The 26,391-nt window shown below is 37.3% G+C and overlaps 1 protein-coding gene across 1 annotated transcript in view; it reads left to right on the top strand.

Moving 5' to 3' along the window:
* Positions 1–3,167: 3,167 nt before the first annotated feature.
* The window catches only part of pik3cb (phosphatidylinositol-4,5-bisphosphate 3-kinase, catalytic subunit beta), a 48,138-nt gene continuing 24,914 nt past the window's right edge, over positions 3,168–26,391 (top strand). Inside the window, exons 1-3 of the mRNA XM_053651166.1 lie at positions 3,168–3,994; positions 20,905–21,088; positions 24,591–24,819. Coding sequence (XP_053507141.1) covers positions 20,939–21,088; positions 24,591–24,819 — 379 coding nt within the window. The 5' untranslated portion in view covers positions 3,168–3,994; positions 20,905–20,938. The remainder of the gene's footprint in view (positions 3,995–20,904; positions 21,089–24,590; positions 24,820–26,391) is intronic.

Below are 26,391 nucleotides of genomic sequence, written 5' to 3'. Positions count from 1 at the left end.
TAACACTTGCATTGAAAACAGCAAAAAGCAGTATGAAACTGGTGTAAAAGGCAGAGGCGCTCTACTTACTCTGCTGTCAAAAGAAACATTTAATAAAGCTGTGGTTGTCATCAGCCAACTGATAAAGGTGACTATAGCAGAAGTGAGACAAGCTGTCATGTTTTCAGTCCAAATTGACACAACCCAAGATATCAGCTACAAAGACCAGTGTTCAATCATACTTAGATATGTAACAGATGTCATTCACGAAAGACTGATTGCTGTGGTGGACTGTGAGTCATCTACTGGCCAGAATTTTGTAGAGTGCTACTGAACCTTAATATTAACCTTGGCACATGTGTGGGCAACTCAACAGATGGTGCAGCTAATATGCAGGGACAGTTTAGGGGGTTTTCTTCACTCCTCTCTGAGCATTCCCCCAATCAGATTCATATTTAGTGTTATGCACATCTTTTGAATCTTGTACTGGCAGACACAACAGGCAGTATTGTGGAAAGTGCATCTCTGTTTTCACTGCTTAATGATATAGCAGTTTTTTTTAAGAGAGTCATACAAGCGCATGGAGAAGTGGGAAGAGAAGAGTCAGGACAAGCATCACAGATGATTGTGCCCAATAGGGCCAACTAGGTGGTGGGCTAAGGATCAGGCACTAAGTAGTGTTTGGGTGCTTCAGGAATCCTCCGGGAGGCTTGTTTTTTGAAGTGCTTATGACTTTAGACACCATTGTTGATGACAGTACACAAAAGCCAACTGTGAGGGCCAAGGCAAAGGGATTCATAAAAGGCCTTTTGAAGTAAGAGACAGTGCTCACTGCTCAACTCTTCCTTCACATTTTTGAGTATACATCCCCCCCTTCAAAAATACTTACAGACAAAGGGAATGGATATCATGACAGCTCTACATCTGTTTGAGGGTACAGAGGAGGGGCTCAGGAAGTGTGCTATGGACTTTGAAGGAGTTAAGTGTGCAGCTGATGAGTCCATAAGTGGGCTAATGGAAAGTTGCAAGAGGAAGAAGAGTGTGAGCTTGTAGTGCAGGCTGCCCTTCCTGAGATCAGAAAAAAGAAAATGATGCCAGGAGAGTTTGCACAAGATGAGCAGCTGGCATCAGCTGATACTGACTTCAAGGTCAAAGTACACAATGTCATTGTAGACACAGAAACAGGCAGTATCCATAGGAGGTTTTCTGCTAATGCAAAACTTTGCTCAGATTTTGCCTGTTTAGACCCTAGAAACTTTGCTCATGTGAGGGGAAAATGGACTCCCCAGCTCAGCTCTGGAAGAAATAAGCAAATGTTTACTCAAGTTTGACAACAGAGCTACAGTTGGCACATGATGTGCTGAACTGTACAGCCTTGCATCTCAGTGGGACAGACTAAAGATGTCCCCTCTGAAAGGTTACACTGTCAGGACAGCAGGTGAAATGCCACAAGGAAGTGATGAGGAGCCTTCCATGGAACAGCAGGGTCATTTGTGTTCATCTCATCCTCTCTCAGTACAATCTTCTAACTGATGCCTACCATGTGATTGGACTCGCCCACAAGTTGCTATTAACACTGTCCATCACACAAGTAGCCTGTGAGAGAAGCTTCTCAACAGTGAAATTCTTAAAAAAGAGACTCAGGAGCACTTTAACCCAGAAGAACCTTGAGGCATTCATGCTCATGTGCACTGAGAAAAAAATTATCATGTCTTTAGACAATGACACTGTGACACAATGACAAAGTTGCAGAGACCAGTGCATTGCTCAGGCATTTATTAATGTTTTAGGGTTGGCCATGTTTCCTTGAAGCTACACTTATGCAGAGGAAAAAGAGATGAAGCTGCCATTAGAAAGTTATACTGTGAAAAGAATTCTTGCAGAGAACAGTGCAATACTTGTTTTATTCTTTATTTGTGTTTAAGGATTGGATATCTGTGAACAATTTTGCACAGAATATATATTCAAATATTGCAAAAAAGGACATTGTGATGTTTTAAAGAATAGTGTTGTTGATTTACCCTTTAACTAATGTTCTCATATTTGTGTTGAAGTTGTAAAGCAACCATTTCCTTAACTTATGCAAAGGAAAAAAAGATGATGGTGTCATTAGAAAGTGCAATACATTTTATTTTATTCTTTTATATATATATATATATATATATATATATATATATATATATATATATATATATATATATATATATTTGTATTCATTTGATATTTTTTTCATTTCAAGGTTTAGATATTTATTAACAATTTTTTTATTTTTTTTATTTTTTACAGAAAATAGATTGTGATACTGTTAAACATTATAAACATTACATTGTGTTGTTGTAAAGAATACTGTTGTTAAATAAATCTTCACTGTGAAGCAACACTTAGGCTACTGTATTTGCACTGAATTTGAAATTATGATATTTTTGAAAAATACAATGAATTACAAGGCTGTAGAGAAGAGTGCACTATTGCAGACTTGTATACTGAGGTTTTAATGACATTATTTCAATATAGTCAGTCGTGAACTAAAGGGCTGAAAATGAGTCCCATTCCGGTCCTGCAACCACATATAACACAACGGCATTTAATTTTAATACAGTTTACCCAGCATTTACACACAAAAAAAAACTCGGTAATTGAGAATTTATTTACTTCACTTCCCAAGAGATTTCGATTTTCAATTAGAGAGTTCTCATAAAGGCAAAAACTCCAACTTTAAGTAGTCTTTTTTGGTCCTCCGTAGCATTCATGCTAACATTCACCCGTATCATTGATGGATGACGTTCAATCCACACTTTTATCTCAAAATCTCTGTTATTTCTCTAATACAACTGTTAGTTTTGTTTGTTCTAATTCTATTTTTCTATTCTTTTTCAGGATCGTTTAGTCAGCGCATCGGGAACAGATTCACCAGCTGTGTTCGTTCGTTCGTTCGTTCGTTCGTTCGTTCTCTCTCTCTCTCTCTCTCTCTCCATACCTTCACCGTCCCTCCCTGCACCACCCATTATGGCGGGGCTTATTTTCCACTCTTCTAATTGGGTCAATCTTCCACTTGTGTAATTAAATAACTATTCTAAATGAGTTTTATTTAATTTTATGCATTTTCTTATTTTCTCTTCAAAGCTATACTCTTAACGCCACAGATATTAATAAAAGAACTATTTTACATGTTTCAGCTTCAACAGGATTTCTAGTAACCTGGGTTACACGTGACCCTGAGGAAGATCAATACATTCTTGCCCGTTCTCTGACAGGTGCCAATAATTCTTGGTTCTGCTGTATATTAGTAGCTACGCTTCATGTGTGATGATACTCACAATTCCAAATTTTGCATTTATGATATGATATGAAAGGAAAGAGGGCGCGCGCCTGTGTTTTAGAAGCTGTGCAGTCTGTAGGATGATCACACTAACTACTTTTCCTTTAGCAGAAGTAGTCTGTAGAGTATTAGAGCTTCTCCTTCTTCTTCTTCTTCCTTTTCTTCTTCTTCTTCTTCTTCTTCTTTTGGTTTTAATGGCGGTTGGCAAACCAACATAAAGAGTAGTAGAGTAGCGTGTGTACTCATTTCATGAAGCTGCGTAATCATTCATGAACTTCCTGGGACACGCCTCAAACTCTGGGAGGCCGGACAGGGACGTGGCTCTAATTTCAGGGGCGTTTCAGAACTTTGCGTTTCCGGTTGAAATCACTGCATAGCGATTATGCCTGAGCTCTGTAGAGAAGACAACCGGTTCAGCTCTGTTATGAAAGTGCGAAGGGAGGGCCTTGGTTAGTGTATTGAAACGAAAGAAAAACGGATAGCGAGTTCGTTACCTACGGGTAAACCAGGAAGTATTTGGACTTTGTAACCATGGTCGAACTTTTTCGGACGAAAAGACATTAATGTCAACTGTGAGGCTGAGAGGCCTCAGTCTTTTCTCTGCTGAGACCTTTGGAGTCTACTCGACGCACAAACTATTTCCGTATAGCTTAGAAGTGGACTCACGCTTCCGACATTACGTATCGACACCAGAAGGTAAACGCCTGCCTGTTTTTCACTGCTTCTCAGTCTTTGCTGAAAATGCCGATGAAATAGTGTGATTAGTTTGGGGTTGACATTTTACAGAGTCCGGCTGGCGGATTTTTTTTTAATTATTATTTGACACACTATCTTCTTGTTTGTTTATGTGAATTGTTACTAACCTAATAATGTTGGATGAATATATGATAGCCAGTCCTGTGTTATTCCACAGTTCCTCTAGATACCATGGACAGAGAAAATGTTGTTGTGTGGGGTTTTTCCCCCCCCTTTTCTTTTCTTTTCTTTTTTTTTTTATTTTTTAAAAAACTCTTTATTTAAGACTATAAATGTAATTTTGTGATCCTAGTCTCCAAAGCTGGCAATTCGCTGACTGTTATGTTTTGACTGGTTTAAAATCAGATTTCAGTGGTCTGTAGCGTGGTCCGTTTTTAGCCAAATGGCAGACCCAATCGACAACAAACATTACAACAAGAAGCAATCTTTTTAAACCTTTTATTAAGATGGTGTGGTGTTTACCAATAATAAACTTTTCTATGACGCTGGTCTGCAATATGCAAACGTATTTTAAAGCTCTGGCATTAAGAATGCTACGTTTTTTCAGTATTACAAACACGATTTCAATGATTCAAGGAAGAACTAATGACTGGAACAGCGTGTCAACACTGACGGTGAATAGGATATTGTACCCATGTGACTTTGTGTCTTCCTTCTTATGCCTTTGTACTCAAATACAGTTTTTTTGTTGTTGACTAACTTACTGTGTCTGCTTAAGTTATTAATCCACTGTACTTTTCCGTGTCATTGGGGAATACCATATGTATTTTAAACCTTCTAAAAATAAGGTACATAGTCATAGCTGTCTAGCACAGTATAATGGAGTTGAAATTAAATAATGAATATTAATGAAAGTGCAGACTTTCAGAGTCTTGAGAGTACTTACATCCAAATATTGGAGGAATTATAGCACTTTATATTTGTGCTTAGCTGTTCCATGGCTGAGTGTGTGTTATTTCTTCATTATTTTACTTAGAAATACGCAGATGCAAGGTCAAGAGATGATTTTAAGGTTGTCCTTTGCATTTGGAATCTATTGCTGTTAACTCTCAATATGAAGTCCTAAGAGTGGTCACTGCCAGAGAAGCAAGCCATCACTAGGCTGAAAAATCAAATTAAACCCATCAGAAAGCTAGCATTGTAAGGGAGAGTGGTTAATGTGGGCATTTGGTGTGGCCAAATCAACTATTTGGTACATGTTCAAAATAAAGAATGCACTGGTGAGCTCAGGAATGACAAGGCACTCTTTCCTTGGTTAAAAAAACAAACAAAAAACAGCTGACCATACCAAGAACACCCTCCCTCCAGGAGGTAGGTGTATCTGTATCAAAGTCAACAATTAAGGAAGACTTCTCCAGAGTAAATACAGAGGGTTTACCACAAGATTCAAACCATCATTAAGCCTCAAAAACAGGAATACCAGATTAGAGTTTGCCAAAAACATCTTTAAAAAAAAAAAGCATTCAGTTTTAGAACATTTACCTATAGACAGACGAGACAAAGATCAACTTTTACCAGAATGATGGGTAGAGTAGGGTATTGAGAAGGGAAGGAAATGCTGATGAGCCGAAGAGTATCATCTCCTGACCTTGCATCTGCTTATTTCTAAGTAAAATAATGAACCACTTCATCTTATAGTGTGGGCATGTACAGCCAATGGAATTAGTTCCCTTGTATTTACTGATGATGATGTGACTGCTGACAGAAGGAGCAGGATGAATTCTTAAGTGTATTGGGTTATATTACCTGTTCAGATTTATCCAAATGATTTAAAACTAATTGAATGGTACTTCACCATGTAGATGGACAATGACCGAAACCATACTTCAAAAGCAACCCAAAGCTTTTTAAGTCAAAGAAGTGGAATTTTCTGCAATGGCCAAGTCATTAACCTGACTTGAATCAGATTGTGCATGCATCTCACTTACTGAAGGCAAAAATGAAGGCCTTCAGCAATTGAAACCTATGTTTTGTAGTCAGTTTAAAATATTTTTAATCTAAATGCCATCAGCTGCGTGTCAGTAATAAATAAACTTACTAATAACAACAATGACAAAGAGGATGATGATTATGCTACTGATAGGTGGCATATCCTGCTGCAATATTAGGATAAATTCAGTTCAGCTTTATTTATATACCCTTTTTAACAATGGACATTGTCACAAAGCACCTTTACAGAAATCCGGATAGAGATTTAGAATTATCCCTAATGAGCAAGACAAAGGCAGTGGCAACTCCCTGAGACAACATGAGGAAGAATCTTTGAGAGGAACAAGACTCAAAACGGAACCCTCTGACTCATTCGGCTCATGCTGAATTGAGCAGATGCATTCAGTTTTTAATTGCAGCGTCTGTTCTCTAACTGAAGTAAATTATTTTTATTACTATAAAATGGCAAAACGACGGTGAGGGTGGTGCCGCGGTGGGCAAGTGATGTAATCGGTGTGTGGCCCGGTAACACTTTCTATCGCAGCAAGCCTACTATGAGTCATTACTCTTCCACGACTGTATACTATACTAAGAATCAAGCCGTGCTAAGTGTGTTGAAAGGATCTTCAGTATGGCCATCAGGGTCATTTTCTGCATGCTTCAGTTAATGTTTGCCTGAAACACCACAGTGGGGGCATATGTGATCTATAGCCCAAAGTATACTTTATTTTTTTTTTTTTTAGATATATGCTAGAGTATGCACACAATCGTACAATAGCTTTTCAAAGTATACTCCGTTTGACATGTATGTGTACACAGGTGGTCGACATGCGCATTATGACAACTTGCACTAACCCTCCTGGCCTACAAGAGTCAGTACAGGGCAGTATAGCAGGTGGTCTGGTGTGAAGGACGACAACGAAAAAGAATCACAACACGAAGAACAATGGAGGAGATGGACATTGTTGGCTCAAATTTAGCCTATTACCCAAAAACACTTAAAATTCAACATAGAAGCCAATACTCACATCTACCTCTGAGCCCAGTTGGAGATAGGAAAAAAATACACCAGCCGTGAGTGAGAAGAAGCAAGGGTCCAGCTTTATTGTTCCATTCCACCACACGAGATCCACACCGATGAGATCACTTCTGAGAATTCTCAATACCCTGAGCTTAAGCTCCAGTATTTATACTGTACTTACACAGTAAATAACCCATATGTTTCAAGAAGACTACGATCTCACTACCAATAGGGTTAAAAAAGAGCTCATCTACCTCACTCTTATGTTCCAGAAAAGGGCTATTCCACTTACACATAGAATCAAAACCAGGGGTTTCAATTTACACATAAAATCAGAACCCAGGGATTTCTAATAACCCAGAAAGTCAAAACCAGAGAGTTTCAGTTACCCAGAGAACAAAAACCAGAGATTTTCAGTTACCCAGAGAATCAAAACCAGAGAATTTCAGTTACCCAGAGAATCGAAACCAGAGAATTTCAGTTACCCAGAGAATCGAAACCAGAGAATTTGAATTACCCGTAAAATAGAAATATATATATATCTCTCTCTCTCTCTCTCTCTCTCTCTCTCTCTCTCTATATATATATATATATATCTTATTTCGAATCTAACTACCTTGATTATACGTTTGTTTGCCTACATCGATTATAAGTGTGATTAACTGAGTTCCCCTAATCATTCATTACTACTACTACTGCCGTACGTATGAGTGGCCACTACAGTAACTAACTACTTGATTGGGTCTACACGTCCCTATCTTTTTCAACTAGGCCTGTCAGCCCACAGTTTTGTATTTGTCGGGACCTGCAGATTCTTGCTCCCCCTCAAAAACCAAACCCCAGTCTTTCGCAGTCAGGGGTGGGCGAAAAAACCTCCTACGAGGAAAAATTCCCACCCTGTCAGCACTATGTGCTCGACAGCACCATTATACTTTTCTGTGCCTGATTGCGTCACACTTTGTTGCACATCACATTACATATCATGTCACATATCACAGCATTTTATAACACTCGACATAACAGTCTCTATCGGCAGTATCCCCCTGTATTCCAGTTGTCTTCGGCTCAAGCACTTTACGTACTGTAGAGAACCACCCTTTGGGGAGAGGTTAGGCTAGCACTTACACCCAGGGTATGGATCATCACATCTTCTTCTCACCCCTCAGGGTTCAGTAGATCTGCTACACAAATGAACACATAGAAAACACCAATAGGTCCCGTTTGTCTCGGATAGGCCCATTTGGCCACTACCTTGTACAAACGGGTCCTTGTGCCCCCTTTCCCATCAGTCCTGGCTCATGTCCCGTCTCATGTTCTCGTAGACGGTCTCGCTGGTGTCGCTGCTGTCGCTGCTCATTGACTCCCGTCGCATGGTCTCAATCACCACCCCTGTGAATCGCTGATTCACTTGTTACTAGAGGAACTTGCACTTGTTTCCGTCTCTTCCATTTATTCTTCGACTACCTTGAGAATCAACAGGCCGGGGTCACTGTTGCCTCCTTGTGGAACAACTAAATAGTGCAAAAGAATTACAAAGCACGCTTGGTTAGAAAAATCTGGCTTCTGCTGGTGACTAAATTTGCATCTGTACTCTGTTCCTAGTGTACACTTAAAATCTGAAGTATACTTTGGGCTTCAGTCTGATAGCTCTTTGACAGAGGCATGGTTGTTGCTGCCAGATGGGTTAGTCTGAGTATTTCAGATACTGTTGATCTCCAGTGCATTAAAATCCCAGGGGTTCCCGGTTCGACTCCTGTCAGTCAAGGACAGGAATCTGAAGCTACGGTGGGAAACACCCACTAAAACGGGACAGTTGAAGATTGGAAAAACACTGCCTTGTCTTAGTTTTGGTAATCCTGTGCTTACTGCAACCTCAGATCAATGAAATACTCAAACAAGCACTTCTGGCACCAACAACCAGGTGGTCTACCTGTATCTGCAATATTTTTATGCATTGCTCTGCTGCCACGTGATTGGCTGATTAGCTGAGGGGCCAGTGAATGTAGGTGTCTGAAGTCAGCTAGTATGTTTTTCCCTAAGTTAAACATGTCCTCTTTCAAATGCAAAGTAAAGCAAAAAATGCCGCTTAGTAGGTCAAAAGGCATCCACTCAAGACAGGGATGTGCCATCTGCCAATTTTATTAGATCATTTCTGTTGTTAAATGGGCTTAATCTGCAAATGGGCCAAATTTGCATCCAGGACATGGAGTTGTACAAATCAATATTGAACGTGTATTGAAAAACTTTTTCAAGAAAGGAAATTCTTATTTTTTATTTAAACAAGCTAAAGGCTCTGCGCCAAATAATTAAGTTCTTTCATCTAGGTTGTATTTGTTAGACTGTATAAAAGTGTAGGGAGTGTTTCTTTTCAGTCTTTGAATTACCTAAGGAAAAAAAATCTACATAATACCCTTACACTCACTGGGAAAAAGGATCACTAGCCAAGCCAAGGTCACTTAATAACAGTACTATTCAAGTAGATGAGATCACACCATCTGTTACATAGACGTTATTATTAACACTGTGAACACAAGGACAAGAATTTTTGTCATTTTGATTAGGAAATTTTGAATTATTCTGTTTAGAACTGCTAATCTGTTCGATCAGATTTTAGTCACTTTCAGATCTCTTTGGTGGATAATTTACTTTAACCAAGAGAGGGATAAAAATAAATTATACTTTAACCCCAACAACCAGTCAAACACTGTGTGCTTACATCACTATGGCAGTGATCCAGATTATGTGCACAGGCCTGACTGGGCTTGTGGTTCCACGATGCGTCATCTCTCCCCCCAACCCCCCCCCCCCCCCCAGCCAAGTCTAGTGTTTGCTATCATGCGATAATCCTTTGTGTTCTGATTGTGTTTAAGTTTGTGTAATGTATCTTTAAATCTCTTGCCTCTTCCCAGCTGTATTGTAGTTGTGGTGTCTTTTGACACCTCCTTTATGATGTCGATGAACGCCTGCTTGTGGGTCAATGGCTTTCCAAAAGGATTATTATATAATTAAAACCTCTGTCCAAAAGCAGTCCAAAAATGCCCTGTCAGATGTTATTTATGCTGCATAACTTCACAAAAAGTAGGGACAGTAAACAAGAAAAAGGTAGACCTTGTAGACAAAAAGAAATGTATCACACAGCACTACAAAAATCTTTTTGAGTGATAACGCAGAGACGCAAGTCTGTTTCCACTTTACTGTGCATTACCCTGCTACCCAGGAGACGTCACTGGGTAATAGTCCTAAAGGCTCTTAGGGGAAGGGAAAAATCATTTTCCCACTGCAGTTAAATTTTCCCATTGTCAGTGGCAGCTCATGGATTAGTGTTTGACAAATGTAGTACAGAAAACTTAAAGGCATTGCAAAAGCTTTACTGACTGTCAGCTTTACTAAATGAAGGAATGTCACGATACCAAAAATCTAGTAGTCAGTGCCAGTGCCACCAAAAGTTCATGATACTTGATACCAAAGTCAATGCCACGGTGTGGTATAAAAAATAAAATTAAAAATGTCCTGGAGGACATCCTCCTCTAGCTGATACTGGCAAGAAGAGAGAGATATTTTAGTCATCAAACACTGTCTGTCAATGACTAATAAAACATTGGACGCTACAAGTGCTAAGGTGCACTCCTAAACGCGCATGCACACACACGCACACACATGTGCGCACACACATGCACACACACATGCGCACACACACCCACCCATTATACTCCGAATGCAAGCATTAGTTTAAATTCACTGGTATGGTGGCAGGCCAAAAAGATTTATTAAAACCATTAACATTTCAATAATTATTAGGCTACATTTTGCTGACAGGATACAGGCTGAATGGCGATGCATGGTGGCCCATTAGGAGGTAGTTTATAACATTGCAATGTGTTAGCGTCATTAACAAATAACTGGCTATCGCAAACATTACACGGAGCATAACGTTAGCTGGTTTCACGGCAACAATGCCAGCTGCTTCAAACAAACATAATATAGGGCCTCTCTTTCAGGTGCTTCACCAAATTCCAGGTGTTTCCTCGCTTTGTTTGAAATGAACGATAGCATCAGTTGCACACCGGCTTCAGAGCATCAATTATATGTTTGTTGTCATCTGCCTCGATGCGAAGTATTTCTATATTCCATACCACCTTTCCTCTCAACGAGTTGGGGTGGAGCTAAACTTGTTACCTAAACTATCTTCTGTAGTTTTTCCCGTGTGCTTGTAGGCGTTCTTCTTCTTTACCACTTGTGGACCAACTAAAACACTTGCACGTATTTGCTGCCCCCATCAGGTCCGGAAGAATTGCAACCGCTGCACCTTCATTACCAACGATGCCTACGCTACTGCAGAAAAACAAGTACTGTCACGTTTTAAGAATGTTGGTACGGACTTGGTACCGAAGTATCGGTTCTCGTGACATCCCTAACTGAATGTCAATGAAATTTTTCAGCTTGTAGCCCTACTGTAGCAGTGTGCTTTTGGCATGGGTCAAAATTCAAACTTCGTAATGGCCACAGAGATTAGGACCGAACATTTTATTGGATTAATAAACTTTGTGATCACAGTGGAAATGCCTGTTTATAATATTCTGACAGTCATTACAGATATTAGCACTTTACATTTAATAAAACAGCAAATAAACACTGAATAAAGAGTATCACCCAGTGTAAAATGAAATGCTTGCAGCATCTCTTCTGGTGTAAAGTGAGCAAACCCAAAAGTTATGTGATTTTTGTGTCCTTTTGACTTTTTAAGATTTTTAATGGAGTTGTACTCCATTAACATAGTTTTTGAATATTATATTCACCGTCACCTCAAACCAGGTATTTGAACATACATACCCCTAGTAACAAGTAGCCTTAGGGCTGATTTATGCTTCTGCATGCACATCAGGACGTTGTGAGTGGACCCTCGCACAGGGTGCCACATTCATACATGCATGGCAAGCGTGCCCTCTAGGAGGCACTGTCACATGAACCACAACAGAATTTACTGAATTAGACTGTAAAAACAGTTTGAGTTCCATGTTGCACTGTAGGAATAATAAATAGAAGAAAGCATGGGCATAATGTTGTTTTGAAAAATGTTAGGGGGAAAAAACTGCACGTGATTAACTATAAACCAAGTGAATTCTCACTGAAAGCATTTCTGAAGTGTTTCAACTCATCTGTATTAGCAGTATGAGTGGCTTTAGTATCAAAGCTCTTCAATTTAATTGGTATTTAAATCCACTGTTCTATCAATTAAGGAAGGACAATGCTTTAGTTTTTATGCTTATTGAGTTGCTGTGGTTCACATCAGAGGAGAATTTTAATTTTTTTTATTAAAGACACCAGTCTGCAAATCCAACAGAGTGAATATGTTTAAACTGATATTTTTACAGAGTGTTTTTCATCCATTTCTGCCATGAGCTGTTTTAAGGTTTTTAGGGAACTACGCAGAAAGCAGTTTCAGAGCATGAACCCATCTATAGAAGACAGAAAATACTGGATCCGATGAGGGAAAATTTGATTATTTACAGCCATGTTTAACATTTTATTGTTTACGCTTCAGATGTATTTTGAACAGTATTACTCAGATTTAAATAATATTAATCTGAATTTGATTAACAAATTTCACGTCTGATCAAACTGTTTTCGTGTATGTAACTGACACCTCTCCGGCAACCAGTCAGCATTCACCCAACTCATGGCACCAAAGAGAGACACAACACGTATCTGGTTCATTGGAGGACTGCATGCTAGCACATCTCTACATGTGACATTTACCCAGGATTCCCCTCTCAACATCATGACACAAAGGTGTTAATACAGAAGTATAAATATAGGCAAAACATTTTTAGGGGGAAAAAATACAATAACCTGCTTACAGAAGTGTGCGCAACCCTTAACTAATACTTTGTTAAATCACCTTTTACTTGTAATACAGCACTCGGACAGTTTGGATAAGAGTAGTACATCTTGATTTGGCAATTTTATTACACTCTTCCTTGCGAAAATGCTCCAGATCTGACAGATTGTGAAAGGATCTCCTGTGCACAGCACTGTTCAAGTTATTCCACAGGTTTTTAATAAGATTTAGATAGATCATTAAGGGTCATTATGGTGTTGGAAGGTGATACATTTTTTCTGCATTTTCAGCTGGCCAAAAGAGGCCTGCAGGTTTTGTCGCAAAATGATTATTCATGATTCCCTCCATCTTGAGTAGAGTTCAAATAGCTTCTATACTTGCTGCCTAACACTGCATAATATACCTGCTGCATGACACGAGTTGTGTTTTGAAATGAAAAAACATTCATTTTTTAAAAATTAATCGTTCATTTGAGCCCATGTTCATGCTCATTGAGTTGTCTTACAAACTAGTGACTTTTTGGCCAAATTGAAATGAGATGATGTACAAGATAATATTTTTTCTGATATGGTGGGAAAGGTCTATAAATATGACCATAAATGATTTTAGTCTAATTGAACAAAAAACTAATTGATAATTAACTTTGTTGCTGACTATTTTCATTATTGAATTTGATCAGTTTTGTCAATTAGTTGTTGCAGCTCTATTTTCAACATTCTGTTTTTTTCACTTATGTTTAGCCCCTGAGGTTTTACCTCATAAGTCCAGTCTCTTAACGATTCTACTGATTCAGCCATACCTGTTTTGGGTCTCTCCGCCGGTGTCCTTTTTTTACCTACTCTCACTCTGAACTGGAGGACTTTCTATGAATTTACTGGATTGCCCGGCATCTAGATGTTATCATTATATAATAATGTAGGATCTATGCATGATATTTCCCTCTGTCACTAGTGCATTTTTAGATCATGACTTTTGACCATCTAAATTGGTATGTAATTTGTCACCTGACTACAATGGAGATGGCATCTCACTCCTTGGCTTTTATTGTAGTAAAAGCATTGTCACCTCTCACGTACACATGAAAGTATCCAGGTGATATTCACCACACATTAGTGGTTGTGTGGTGTTTACATATGTAACTAATCATAACCATGTTACATCAAGGGTTGCACATTATTGTGCTATTTTTGTCCATATAGATAAAGGGAGAGTCACTGGGATCAGTGGCCTCTTGTACTTGGGCAGCTGCATCTGACACTAGTTCTGACTGTGGTGGCTGTGATGTCATCAGTCAGGGGATACAAAGAAAGCTGATCGCCTTTTTATACACTCACCCACACAAAAATGCATGCAAACAGTCAGCGCTATGGTAGAGGTTAGAGGGTTGACCAGACCCATGAATAGAGCAGTTCACATAGTCATGTGAGAGCACTGTGTTTATGTTTAAAAAAAAAAAAAAAAAAAAACACCTAAAAAATTTTTTTTACACTGAACCACATAAACATAGAATTACATATAAGACATGGGGCAGTGGTGGCTTAGCGGTTAAGGCTCTGGGTTACTGATCGGAAGGTCAACCAGCACTGCCAAGCTGCCACTGTTGGGCCCTTGAGCAAGGCCCTTAACCCTCTCTGCTCCAGGGGCACCGTATCATGGCTGACCCTGCGCTCTGACCCCAGCTTCCTGACAGGCTGGGGTATGCGAAGAAAACAATTTCACTGTGCTCCACTGTATACTTGACCAATAAAGACTCATTATCATTATTACATATAAGACCAAAAGTAACCCACAAGTACTCCAAAACAAACAGTTTGGCATGTGGCATTTTGATGTGGTCTACACATTTTTTGAAAATATATTAAAAACTCAGGAAAATTGGCATGGGTTAGCTTGACTTTACCTTACAACATATTTGTTATTGACCAATGTTAACTAAAGCTTGCAAACTTCCTGTTTTAAGTGCCATTTACTAGATAATTGATGATCGTGGTTGTATGGACCTGTTTTCTAAAAAGCTTACTTGATCAAACCCCTCTCCTAACATTAGGGTGATTTTATTTATTTATTTATTGTTTATTTATTATTTATTGTATATCTGTATATGAACGCAGACAAATGATGACAGTTTCTTTATATTTCTATCTACTTGTGTAGCCAAATATAGAGTTTGATAAAATGGTATGTGCATTTTAACCCATTGGATACTAAAGATACTGATGTTCCCAGGATAAACTCTAGCTACATTGAGGCCCTGACCAGGGGAAAACAGTTACTTGAAATGAATGAATCCGTGTCAATTTGACTGCCTTGGGGACTGCTGGGCTCCCTCTAACTCACCTGTCAGTCAATCTGTCCCACGGACAATATCGCATAATGTTTGTGTAATCGCATGGTATCAAACTGAAACAAAAGAAAAGTTATAGCGAGTAGTTGAGTAGTCCCTTTTCTCAGCCGATACGATAACCGATTATTCGGAGTGATATCGGCCAATACCGATAGTTCTGCCTTTTATGCTTTCTTTTAAATGAATAATAATTCATTCCACAATTCCGAAAGAAATACAAATAATACCTTTCTCTCCATTTCAACAAGTTGTTTCACAGTAATTGGTCTCATAAACAGAAAACACATTACTCAAATTAACATTAACTAAATTCTGAGGATTAAAGAAAGGTTTCTTAACTTATTGAATGCTATTAATTCATATTAATAGAATTAATTGACTGAATTCTAAAAAAAAAAAACCTGTTAAGCTCACATTCACTCACCACAAACAAAAGCATGTCTACTTCATCATTGAACAACAAACTGGTAATATATATAATATAAACTTTTTTATATATTAACATTAACTGGATATGAAATATACTACTCTACAAATATATTTTTCTGTGCAATATATGTATATATATATATTTTTGTCAACTCATCTTCATTTAAATCTTTCAACAGGGTACTGGTGCGTTAATTCAGCACGAGCAGTGCAGCAAAAAAAAAAAACTCCCGTTTCACTGCTGCAGCGTCCGGTGTAAAATTTTAGCAATGCAGAACTTACAAACTGCAGTTTTGTTATCATTCCACACAAGAGACATCAGCTTTACACACAGCATGAAATCGATGTGTTTTCACACCCTCTATTGATTGACAGGATATAATCGGCCCTGATTGTCAGATGTTGTGTAAAATAGCCTTTATCTCCCGATACTGATTATTGACCGGTACATCGGTGCATCTCTAATTAAATTTTATATATATATATATATATTAGTCATAAATACTATTGTATAATATAAACGTAATTGTCTGTATGTATTGGGTTCCTTTCAGTCTTACATAATTGGACAAACAGTTGTGTAAAGTTTTAGTCCAAAGTTAATATTTGTAACACTCAGTTTGTGTATTTTATTTTAAATAAATGCGGGGAAAAAATGGTGGTTTGAAAGTTTGCCAAATATCCGATTAATCAAAAAAGTAATCAACCAACTAATTGATTATGAAAATAATCGTTAGTTGCAGCTCGTATGTATGTATGTGTATATACACACACACACACACACACACACACTCATATATATATATATATATATATATATATAGAGTGTGTGTGTGTGTGTGTGTGTGTGTGTGTGTATATAATATATTATAAATAGGGTTTGTCTTCCTGCAAATGAAAATATGATTGTTTATTTTTCTTCCTGGGGTGACTCACATGTACACAAAAGTAATCTTTAATCAGTTAATATCATATTACTGGGCAATGTTTTTTTTTCTTTTTCTCTTCCATCTGTGTTCAAGTAATATTGTTAAATGTGTCCAGTTAGTGTATCCATCAAGTGCAGGCTCTCTCCCTTGCCCTCAGCTTGTGCTTTGTTTTCTTTGTTACTTGTCTTTTTTGTTGTTGTTGTTGCTTGTCTTTTTGTGACTCATGCCCCATTTAACAGATTTTGCTGTATTAAAACTGTGTCTACTCAGATTTTTGGTCAGAGTTTGTGAGAAAGCATGGCTTAGGAAAAATGAGAATTCCATTTGTACAAGTCAAGACCTGTGAAAGAATTCAACACAAACTGAGAGGGAGGTGTACAGGGCAGAATCCTGTAAAGAAAATCTGCATGTGGATGTAAAGAACATGGAGGCATATAAGCAATGAGCATGATGTGTATATTGATAGGCAAAAATAAACAATTTAGTGTTTATTAATAGTACTGGGTCAAAGAAAATAACTACTTAGAAGGTACAGTTACAATCAAAATTATTCAACCCCCACTGCAAATCAGTTTTATTGTCAACATTTACAGACTTTCAGCTGTTTGCAATGAACAAATCAAACAAAAGCAACTAGTTCAACACAATGAATACTTCCCAAATTCAACTGAAAATGCAACTTGTGACTAATGATTTCTCCAGTCTCAAAATTATTCAACCCCTTCATGGCAAGCATCTTTAGTACTTAGTAGAGCACCCTTTTGATCTTATGATCTGCTGCAAATGAGATGCATAGCTTCTGGCAGCGTTCCTGGGGAATCTTAGCCCATTCCTCATGAGCAATGGCCTCCAGTTCAGTAATATTCATGGGTTTGCGTGCTGCAACCGCCTTCAAATCCCACCAGCGATTTTCTATGGGGTTCAAGTCAGGTGACTGTGATGGCCCTGTAGAATCTTCCAGGATGACTTCTGCAACCAAGCCTTGGTGGAATTTGAGGTATGCTTGTGATCATTGTCCTGTTGGAAGGTCCAATGATGCCAAAACTTCAGCATGATGTTTTCTCCTAGGATTTCGTGATACTTCAGTTAATCTATCTTGCCTTCCACACGCTGCAGGTTTCCAGTGCCAGAGGATGCAAAGCAGCCCCAGAGCACCACCATGCTTGACTGTGGACAGAGTGTTCTTTCTTCATTCTTCTTCCTCCAGACATACCTCTGATCCATCATGCTGAAAAGTTCCAAGTTTTGTTTCATCGCTCTATAGAACAGAATCCCAAAACTTCTGTGGCTTATTTATATTATTTTGAGCTGACTTTTCATGTGCTTTTTGATCAGTAGTGGTGTACGTCTTGGAGTTCTGGAATGGAAACCTTTTGCATTTAGTATGCGCCATACTGTGCTCACTGAAACTGTACTGCCTTTTGCCACCAAGTCTTGCTGCAGGTCTTTTGCAATCACTCGAGGGATTTTCACAACCTACCTTCTCAGAAATCTGGTTGCAGCCATTGATAGCTTCCTTTTTCTGCCCGTAGCCAGTTCAGGGATTTCATGTGTTCCAGCTCAAGCACACCTGGTGCAATTAATGAAGCCCTTGATTAGTTGCATCAGGTGTGCTTGAAACAACACCTGTTTTGCATATTTGTGCTGTTGTGAGGGATTCTGTTCAGGGGTTTGAATAATTTTGAAACTGGAAAATTCATTAGAAGTTGCATTTTCAGTTGTATTTGGGGAAACTACTTGAAGCATTCGTTGTGTTTAACGATTTCAATTGCTTTTGTTTGATTTGTTCAGTGTAAACAGCTGAAAGTCTGTAAATTTTGAATTTTTACAATGAAATTTGCAGTGGAGGTTGAATAATTTTCATTGCAACTGTAAGTGCCCAACACTGCGTAATATACCTGCTGCATGATATGAGTTTTGTTTTGAAATGAGAACATTAATCTTAAACTAATCATTCATTTGAGCCCATGATCATGAGTTGTTCTACAAACTACTGACATTTTGGTCAAAGTGGAATGAGATAATGTACAAGAAAATGTTTTCTTATAATACAGTAAAGTGTGATTTTATAAATTTTTCAGACTAATTAAAGTGATGGCTTCATATCACATAACTAATCCATAATGAAATTTGTTACTGATCAGTTTTATTATTGAATTTGATCAGTTTTGTCTATTAGTTGTTGCAGCTCTTTTTTCAACATTCTGTTCTTGTCCCTTATGTTCAGCCCCTGAGGTTTTGCCTCATAAGTCCAGACCATTCTACTGATTCTGCCATACCTGTTTTGGGTCTTTCTGCCAGTGTCCTTTTTTACCTACTCTCACTCTGAACTGGAGGACTTTCTATGAATTTACTGGGTTGCCCGTCATCTAGATGTTATCATTATATAATAATGTAGGATCTATGCATGATATTTCCCTCTGTCACTAGTGCATTTTTAGATCATGACTTTTGACCATCTAAATTGGTAGGTAATTTGTCACATGATTACAGTGGAGATGGCATCTCACTCCTTGGCTTTCATTTTAGTAATGGAGGCATATAAGAAATGAGCATGTTGTGTATATTGATGGACCTCTAATGTGTGCCATTAGAATCGCTCATACCCCACTAACAACTGCAATCACTACAAGCATGGGTGATTTGTTCTATAATGCGACCTACCTGCTTCATTCTACATGTTCTTCTAGATTGTTGAATATCTATTAGAGATGGCACCAATCTGATATCCAGTATCTTTATTGGAACAATATCAGCAAAAGTTGCATGTCAGAGGACAAAAGGAATGACTGCAGTCTGATTCTGTAACAGATCTAACCTGAAATATCAGAACTACTTGTAGCACAACTTAACATAAAGTGATGTAAAGTATGTGTTCTCTTAACAGTGGCCACTCAAGGTACCATAACAGACAATAACTAGCTAATTAGAAATGTTATGATTATTTTATTTGATGTTAACAGCCTGTATAATTTTGCACACATTCACACTGTGATATTAATGAATCACTTAACTAATAAATTTTTTTGTGTACATCGATAATGTATTTCCGCTTATAGGGTAGGGAGTGTTTGAGCATTTTGAGTGTTTGAGTGTGGATGAAGTGCTTGGATGAAGTGCTTCTTCTTGGATGAAGTGCTTCTATTAAAAACGGCTCATTATTAAGCTTGGTATTTTTTCAGAAATTGGATCGGTATCAACTATTGCTCAAATTTTCATACTTTATGGCTATAGTGCCATCTCTCATATTGGATTGTATGAATCTGAACTGAAGGTGCTTATGAATTCATATTATCCAATTGACTTTCTCAGTCCACCACTTGTGTGGCATTTTGAGAATGTTTAAAAGAATCCAAGAGTTTGTACTGGATAGCGCTTAATGAAAATTGTGTCTCTCTCTTACTAGCAAAACAACTTGTCTGTTTATTGGTTATAATAAATAATACTGCATGAATGCCTTGGAAATATATCCTGTACAAATATCAGCATATTAATTTAATGTGTAAGTACATAGCAGATAGTTGGGTGGTAAGTAAAACCAAGGATAAATATGTACTTATTCAAAAGTTATATCAAACAAATAGAGAATTTCTGTAATTTCTGCAATAAAACACTGTTCAAATAGTATGGTACTGTAAAGTTGCAATAAATTTTTCAAAGTGTAGTCATTGACTTAGTGATTTTACAGTGAAGCTGCAGCATCTCCTACTCTGCGTGTAAGAGTGTGTGAGTAAGATCATTCCTTGCATATACAAGATCATTCATTCATCTTGTCCAATTTATTCAGGTCAGGATTGATGTTTTGGATAAAACTCTTGCAACAGCTCTGCAATTATTACCAAGTACACTGCACTTAACCTGTAATTTTATATAATATATGCACTACCTGCTGTTCCGCATTATGGCACCTAACTGCAACACTACAGCTTGCGTTAAAATAAGAATGTTACACATGAGGAAATAATAAGGTATGAAACCAGTTTGGTACAGATTACTGGAACTGCAAAGATGAAACTGATGCTGAAAGTGTCTGCATTTGCATACTCCATGGTGTATGGTGTCCAAGCTATATATTCTGGTGCAGTGTATTATTTGGAAAAATGCCCTTAATTTTAAATCTACATTAATCAGAATTAAATTTTAATTCTATTGGTAAACAGTAGTTGTTATAACATTTCAACCCTTATAAAGTACTGAATAGAATATATTGAATGTTTTTATAAGGGTTGTCCTGCAATATATTGTATATGGAATGGAATATGCTGTTAGTGCTGGTGTTTGGTGAAATTTACATCTGTGATTTGTGTCCATGTGGTCATTGTTATTTTGGTGTTATATTGATGTCCATTTTGTATTTAGGGTCCCATGGTTTGGTTGTGGTGTGCTCTCTGCCATGCCTCCCGCCATGACGGATCAGCTGGATGTGTGGGCAGACCCAATACTGGATGGGAACGATCAGGTGGCTGTGGATTTCCTGTTGCCCACTGGAATCTACATTCAGATGGATGTTCCCAGAGAGAGCACCATTCATCAAATCAAACAGGTGTGTGGTATTTTAAATCATTTTCTGACTCGGCTTACAAAGCAGAGTCCTTTTATCTGTCTATGCCCATTCATTTATTTAACATTTTATAGAGGAACTTTATCTTCTACACCTGGATACATACTACCAGTTAAAAGTTTAGACACACTCATTCTTTATTTTTATTTTTCCACATTTTAGAATAATAATAATAGTCATCAAAACTCTGGAATAACACAAATTGACCTAATGGGAATTTTGTTGTGATAAAAAATCCAAAATTAAAAAAAGAAATAATATTTTAGCATCTTCAATGTAGACACCCTTTTTGCCTAGAAAGTCCAGAAATGTATTGGCATTTTCTCAACCAGTATCTTGAGGAATCACCCTGAGATGCTTTTTAAACAGCATTAAAGGAGTTCCCACCTAAGTCGTCCATTTAAAACTATTTTTCTGTAAATAAAATATTTTCTAATGAAAGAAATGAATATGTTGGCACAATTATATTTCTGTCTACAACACAGATTTCAAACATTTAAACTCACACCTTGAGATCAAAAGATTTTTAAGATCATGAAAAACATTTCAGTCTCCAAACTTTTCGCACACACTTTATATATTATGTGTGTGTATGTATATATGTACTGTGTGTGTATATATGTGTGTGTATATATATATATATATATATATATATATATATATATATATATATATATATATGTATATGTATGTGTGTGTGTGTATGTGTATATATATATATATATATATATATATATGTGTGTGTGTGTGTGTGTGTGTGTATGAGAGAGAGAGAGAGATCTTTTGTTAAAAAATTCACAAACATACTCTGATCTGATGGATATCAAACTATTGCAAACAAAACACAGGTTTATCAAAAAAAATCTTTATTAAATATAGGTGTGCAACAATTATTGGCACCCTTTTAGTCAATACTTCCCTTTGCCGAGATAATAGCTCGGAGGCTTCTCCTATAATGCCTGAGGTTGGTGAATACATGGCAATGGATCTAAGACCATTCCTCCATACAGAATCTCTCTAGATCCTTCAAACTTCGAGGTCCACACCGATGGATTCTCCTCTTCAGTTCACCCAACAGGTTTTCTATAGGTTTCAAGTCAGGGGACTGGGATGGCCATTGCAGGACCTTGATTTTGTGGTCAGTAAACTATTTTTATGTTGATTTTGATGCATGTTTTGGGTCATTGTCCTGCTGGAAGATCCAACCACAGCCCCTTTTAAGCTTTTTGGCAGAGGCAGTCAGGTTTTCATTTAATATCTGTTGATATTTGTCCATGATGCCATTTATCCTAACAAAATGTCCAGGTCCTCTGGCAGAAAAACAGCCCCAAAACATTAAAGAGCCTCCACCATATTTAACCATGGGCATGAGGTACTTTTCTATATGGCGACCTCTCTGTATGCACCAAGCCCACCTCTGGTGTTTATTGCCAAAAAGCTTTATTTTTGTTTCATCTGACCATAGAACTGATCCCATTTGAAGTTCCAGTAGTGTCTGGCAAACTGACGGCGCTTGAGTTTAGTAAGTGGATAAGACTAGAGGCTTTTTTCTTAAAAACCTTCCAAACAACTTGTGATGTAGGTGACTTCGCATTGTAGTTTTGGAGCCTTTCTGATCCCAAGATGCAACTAACTTCTGCAGTTCTCCAGCTGTGATCCTTGGAGATTTTTTGGCCTCTCGAACCATCCTCTTCACAGTGCGTTGAGACAATATAGACACGCATCCAATTCCAGGTTGATTCATGACATTTCCAGTTGACTGGAACTTCTTAATTATTGCCCTGAAGGTGGAAATGGGCATTTTCAATGCTTGTGCCATTTTCTTATAGCCACTTCCCATTTTGTGAAGCTCAACAACCGTTTGCCACACATCACAGCTATATTCCTTGTTCTTACCCATTGTTATGAATGAATGTTATGAAAGGGAATTTGGCCTATGTGTTACCTCATATTTATATCCCTTTGAAACAGGAAGTCATGGTTGAACAATTTCCTGTTCCTAGTCACCCAGGTGTACAATTTTTTTTTTTTTTTAAATAACGATGGGAGTATATTTTTCTCATATGAATTCATAGGGGTGCCAGTAATTGTTGGGGGGTGAAGCACAGAGTATTGCGAATAATTGTTGCACACCTATATTTAACAAGATTTTTTTTTTGATAAACCTGTGTTTTGTTTGCAGTTGTTTTGATGTCCATGAGAACAGAGTATTTTTGTGAATTTTTTGAACAAAGGATCAAAAGGTTAAAGACAGTTTTTCACAGCCTTCTTTGCTCATATTTACCAAGGGTGCCAATATTAGTGGATGGCACTGTAAATGTTTGGTAGGCGAGTACCTCTTTCTGAGTCATTGTTTGACACAGAATGAGTGTTTATGTACTGAACCACATCATACAGCAGATGTTAGAGGTTTTCATTGCATAACCGGAGAAGTGAAGCAGGATTATTATAGCTTTAAAATTATTGCTGGTTTTTTATTTTATTTTGCATTTTGGATTTCAGTTTTGTTTCAGTTGGTTTTAATGGTGCATAAATTTGTTTTGATTTAATTTTTTATCTTTATCATTACTTTTAGTTTGTATTTAGTAGTAGTTTTAGCATTGTTTTAGTTTTTAATATCATGGTAATCATATAAAAAAATTTTTTGTAGTGCTCCACTGCTACAAATCGTTGCTGTGCCAAGGAGTTACTCTTCCATCTATTGGGCACTTATGATTCGGCAACATCGATGGATCCACTTTGTTCAACCTCTGTTCTTAAGTCAAACTACCCAACATTTAAAATACAAAAATGGAAGTTTTATTCTATGAAATTTCAGGTGGACCTTATAGCTGCAGTTTAGTTTTCATTTATTTGGAAACTCTCATTTTTATTTTTATTTCAGATAACGAAAATGTTTCACATGATATTCACTGATTTAGTTTTAATTTTCTTGATGGTTTTCATTAATGATAACCTCGTGAAGTGAAGATGTATTTTATGCAAAGTGGGCATGTAGGTGCCACCTTATAGTGCAGTGATTGTTGCAGAGCCATCCTTTCAAATTACAAAATCCTCTTGACCTTTCCCCTACGTGAAACATCAGTCATTTATTGTAAAATTGCGTTGGTGTATTAGCATAATTGTTTAGTATATCTCAGCCCATAATTGCAAAATTTTAAAGAAAAAAAAAATCCTCACAGAATAACCGTTTATAAAATTATGATCAGACTTATCCCACACATTTATTTATATAAAGCTATAAGATGCTCTGTATCCACTTATCCCTTGATGAATTACTGTGCAAAATTTGCATATTGAATTTTTTCCTCTTCTGACACACAAAAACAGGCTTACACTTTAATTTCTGTTAAAATGTGAATGCATGGCATTGGCATGTTGCATATTTGTCTCTGGTTTATTGGTCTGTGTTCAAAACACTACATAGTCTTTGTCATTTCAGTTTAGGTCTCATTTTGATTGTTTTTTTAATGTGACTTTGCAGATGCTATGGAAGCAGGCACAGGTGTATCCTCTCTTCTCCTTGCTTGGGGAGATGGATGGTCACATATTCGAGTGTGTGAACCAAGCCGCAGTTCATGAGGAGCTGGAGGATGAGAGCAGACGTTTGTGTGATGTTCGTCCATTTTTGCCTGTCCTCAGGCTCATTGTTCGTAACTGTGGCCGTGCTGAACGCCTGCTTGACTCCAAAATTGGGGTGCTTATTGGAAAAGGTAAAACACATTAAAGCACACATGCTCACAAATATTAAACAAATTTAATAATATTGATTGCTTCAGTACTGACTGAAATGCAAATCAGGCAAGCACATTAGTCAGTGTATTTAATTAGACATAAAAAAGTAATTTATTTATTACTTGAATAATAAATATACTGCTGGTAATTTTGCCAGACACACAGTAATTGAATTAAAAGTTGTCTTGTTTTAATTACTCTCAACAGCTGAATGCAAGTGCATATGATTTAGCAAATTATTTTTTTCTTAGCAGACCAAGTTATCTAGAGTCCGCCACATTTATTTAATCATAAACATTGAAAGCTTATTTATATTCTAAAATCAATGTTGTTAATGTCAGAACCTTCATACCTTCAATTTTATATCCAGTAATATTAAAAATAAACCCGGACAAATATCCATTAGCAAACTGCCTAGTGGATTTGGAGTGTGTTTGAAACACTACACAGGAGCCTACACAAACGAATGGCCCAAGAATAATTTGAATAAATAATAGTAAATAGTAAGTAAATTTACATAGTTAACTTAAACTATTCAGTTTAAGTAGTTGTAAATAAAGATGCACTGATGTATCGGCCATTAATCGGTATCGGGAGATAAAGGCTATATTTGACGCTATCGGCTATCGGCCAATAGTTTAAAAACATCAGATGATCAGGGTGGATTATATCCTGTCAATAAAAAGCGGGCAGTAAAATACATAGATTTCGTGCTGTGTGTAAAGATGATGTCTCTTGTGTGGAATGATGACAAAACTGCGGTTTGTAAGCTCTGCACTGCTAACATTTTAGACCAGAAATGAGCAGCAGTGAAGCAGGAGTTTCGGCGTTGAATCTTAATTACCCCGACCCCCACGCTGCCCGCTCGCCCTTGCGCTGAATTAAAGGGCCAGTACACCGTTAAAAGGTTTAAATGAAGATGAGTTCACAAAAAAGTATATAGGGCACAGAAAAATATATTTGTATAGTAGTGTATTTCATATCCAGTTAATGTTAACATATAAAAACTATTATTATATATTACCAGTTTGATGTTCAATGATAAAGTAGAAATGCTTTTGTTTGTGGTGAGTGAATGCGAAGCTTAACAGGAGGTTTTTTTTTTTTTTTAGAATTCAGTCAATGTTAATATGAATTAATAACATTCAAGTTAAGAAATCTTACTTTAATCTTCAGAATTTAGTTCATGTGTTAATGTTAGAGTAATGTGAGTTCTCTTTATGAGACCAGTTACTGTGAAACAACTTGTTGAAATGGAGAGAATAAAGCTTTTATTTGCATTTCCTTCAGAATTGTGGAATTAATTATTATTAATTTATAAGCAGGCATAAAAGGCAGAACTACTGGTTATCGGTATCGGGCGATATCACTGAATAATCGGTTATCGTATCGGCTGAGAAATGTAGTATTGGTGCATCTCTAGTTGTAAATAAATTTTTTTGGAAAATGTCCTTAATTTTAATTGTGTGTAAACAGTAAGTAGTAGCCAGCATATCACGTTTTCTGTGTTTAGATATCTGACTATGGCCATCTGTCTAGTTTGCTTTTTA

The sequence above is a fragment of the Ictalurus furcatus genome, chromosome 20 (assembly GCF_023375685.1).
Source record: "Ictalurus furcatus strain D&B chromosome 20, Billie_1.0, whole genome shotgun sequence".
Taxonomy (NCBI): domain Eukaryota; kingdom Metazoa; phylum Chordata; class Actinopteri; order Siluriformes; family Ictaluridae; genus Ictalurus; species Ictalurus furcatus.
Note: the sequence above shows the minus strand (reverse complement) of the source record. Positions and strands in the feature narration are given on the sequence as shown.